Source organism: Leptonychotes weddellii, chromosome 6, assembly GCF_054177405.1.
Source record: "Leptonychotes weddellii isolate Sample4059 chromosome 6, ASM5417740v2, whole genome shotgun sequence".
Classification (NCBI taxonomy): domain Eukaryota; kingdom Metazoa; phylum Chordata; class Mammalia; order Carnivora; family Phocidae; genus Leptonychotes; species Leptonychotes weddellii.
Window position 1 is genome coordinate 128,495,952 of NC_138374.1, and position 3,078 is coordinate 128,499,029.

Consider the following 3,078-nt stretch of genomic DNA (forward strand, 5'->3'; position numbering starts at 1 on the left):
GGAGTGAGAGAGAGAAAGGAAAAAAGATTTTCTTAGAATACTCAAGAGCATTTCAGCAGGTTCTGCCTACTTGGGGTTTTTTGTTTTTCCAAGACAATGGCGAATCTATCGTGTTTGAATTCAATTTCTGAGTCCAATTTTTTTTTTTTCTTTTCTCCAATTCAAGAACTGGACTTTTTGGGGGGTTTTGGAAATAGAAGAGTTACGGTTCTTCCATACCCCACAGCAGCGGGGCCTTTGCTCCCTGGGTGCTCAATGTTCTGAATAGGGCAGAAGTCAAAGGCAGGCACCTTTTCATAGCTCCTTTAGGGCCCCCCTCACCCCCCCTTTTCTTTCTGTCCTCCATTACACAACTCCCCTCCCCAACACACTGGAAGAGCCCAGCCGTTTTCCACCAGCTGTGGATGTTATTTTTAAAAGGGAAGCTGGAACTTGTGTGAACAGCATTGGGTCCCCCAGGGGATTGTATATATTTATATAGATTCTCCACCCCATCCCTACCCCCTTCCTCCACTTTGCACAGGTTTAATTCCAGCATTTTCTAAGCCTGCAGAAGGATTAGTTTATCCCGGGCAGGGGCAGAGTCCTTATCAGCTTCTGAGTACACACATGCCAAGGAAATGCTCTTCAGCTGAAGGTCCAGCAGTGCCCCCACCCCACTGGGATTAACTCTTTGAACCCTCTTTCCCCTCTGTGCTTCCCACGGTTTCTCCTTAAGAAGAACTGCTTTTGTCGAAACTTGCCTTGGGTGGTGGCAGTCGAGGAGAGGACCAGCTTAGCAGGAATTCTTAACATTGGTTCACCAAACCCTTGAAATCCTGGGTATATTTTTTTCTGAGCCAGGGGTCCATAATTTAATCAGATTCTTGGAGAGTCCTGGCTCAAGTGGGGTTAAGAAGCATTGATTTAGAGCAGAAATCGCCCTTAGTTTGAGGCCGAGGTGCAGGACTCCGCCTTTCAACAAGCATCCAGGTCATTTCAGGATCAGGTCTGGAGGGCCACATTTTGAGAAACAGTCCTCGCGGGTTCCGTAGGCGAGCGTCCCCGGCGATGTCTTTGTTTCCCTGGGCTGCCCCTCGGCCCCTGAGCCGAGCCCAGTGCCCGGTCCGTGGTAGAGGCGCGGGGGGCCGGGGCTCCAGGCTGCACGCGAGTCGAGCGCCGAGAGCCCACGTCTCATCTCGGTGTCCCTTCTTGTCTCCCCACGTGCTGCGGCGCAGGTGAAGGTGTGGTTCCAGAACCGGCGGATGAAGTGGCGGCACTCCAAGGAGGCCCAGGCCCAGAAGGACAAGGACAAGGAGGCGGGCGAGAAGTCGTCGGGCGGAGGTGCGGCTGCCGACGGCGAGCAGGAGGAGCGGAGCCTCAGCCGCTCGGAGGGCGAGGCCGAGAGCGAGAGCAGCGACTCCGAGTCTCTGGACATGGCCCCCAGCGACACGGAGCGGACTGAGGGGGCCGAGCGGTCTCTGCACCAGACCACGGTCATCAAGGCCTCGGCCGCGGGCGCCCTCCTCCCGGCCAGCGGCGGCGGGAGCGCGGGGAGCGGCGGCGGCAGTTTCAGCTTCGCCAGCCTCGGCGGCGGCACGGGGAGTGGGGGCGGCGGCGCCTCGGAGCTGCTGCCGGCGCCCCAGCCCACCCTCAGCGGCGCTCCGCAGAGCCCCGAGCCCGCCCAGGCACCGCTGGGCGCCCTGTAGACTGCATGAGGCCGGGGCCCCGGGGCCCGCGTGCCGCCCCCAGCCTCCCACGGTGGGCTGGATTTTGCGCCTGCTTTGTGTTGGCAGTGGGGCCGGGGCCCGAGACGCCGCGGCGGCCTTGCCCACGGTCCCACCTGCCCGTCGCTGCCGCGCTGGTGCCCAGAGCCCGGGGCGGGGGGCGAGCTCAGCGCCCCCGCCCGAGGACCCCGCGCCGGCCAAACACTTCTCCCGGGCCGCGAGCAGTTCACACTGTGAAGTGTTGGACGCAACAGTTGCTCCCCGCACTCGGGGTCGTGGCGCAAAGACAAGCTGCACTTGGGACGCCACAACCTTGTAAATAAAATGTTTACTACGGTTTGTAAAGGCCGCTTGGCTAGCTGGGGCGGTGTGGTCGTTAAGATCGGGGATCTCCCACCCGGACCTCAGCCTCAGGGCACTGTAGGTCACAGCAGCTGGAGGTGGGGGACAAGTGCTTTTGGACGGGGTAGCGCTGCAATCTCGGAGCCTCCTTGCTGCAGGGACTGGCGTCGGGCTTAGAGCTCAGAGGCCTCCTTGGCCATAGCCTGCGCTCCCCCACCACTGAACTGGTGCTCCACGACTCTGAGTGTGGCCAGAGGGCCATGGTGGCCACAGAATCTGTTAGGCCCCTGGGGCAGAAGGCCTCTCCACCCTGAGTCAGGACACTGTGAGTGGGCCCGTGGCCTTTTCTTTGCTGGCGAGTATCCAGAGTTGGAGTGGACAAGATGGTGATGCCGTGGGTGAATTTAGCCACAGTCGGTACTTACAAGGTGGGCACTCCAAGTCTGTAGTGGAGCTTTGCGGCAATTCTAACACAAGCCGCCCCTTGCTCCAGGATGGCTAAAGAGAGGAGGTAGCATCCTGGCGGAAAAGATAGACAAATCACAGTGGTTAGGGTTGAAAAGGCTGAGCCTGAGAAAGTTTTAAAGGTGCCCAAATAACCACGGGGCAGGGAGGTGACTTGTTCAAGGTCACACCCAGGCAATAGCCCAAACCAGAGGTCAGACCTCTTGGCTCTCATTTGGCCAGTGATGGGTCTACAAAACTGCATCTCAACCCCATCCACGCACACATAATCTTCCTTGCAGTTAGGCCCTGCAGGTGCCCAGTGAGTCCCTCTGCAGCTCCCCACCTGCAAGTTGAGAGGCTGCAGCTGAAATACCTGTTTTGCCTCCACGCTGCAACTGGGATGGGCCTTTAAAGTTTTTTGTTTTGTTTTGTTTTGTTTTTGTTTTTGAAAGGCTGAAGAGTCAAACCTCTCTCCAAGACCTTGGCTCTCCTTTCCTCAAAATGAAATGTCCAGAGTTTGTATATAAATCTCTTTTGGGAGATTCAAAAACAGACTGCTGACAAACCTGACCATGCGGGGCTG

At 57.7% G+C, this 3,078-nt stretch overlaps 1 protein-coding gene across 1 annotated transcript in view; it reads left to right on the top strand.

Annotated features, from left to right (window-relative positions):
- Positions 1-2,051, top strand: part of HLX (H2.0 like homeobox) — a 6,528-nt gene extending 4,477 nt beyond the window's left edge. The window contains exon 4 of the mRNA XM_006745178.3: positions 1,218-2,051. Coding sequence (XP_006745241.2) covers positions 1,218-1,688 — 471 coding nt within the window. The 3' untranslated portion in view covers positions 1,689-2,051. The remainder of the gene's footprint in view (positions 1-1,217) is intronic.
- The last annotated feature ends 1,027 nt before the right edge of the window (positions 2,052-3,078 follow it).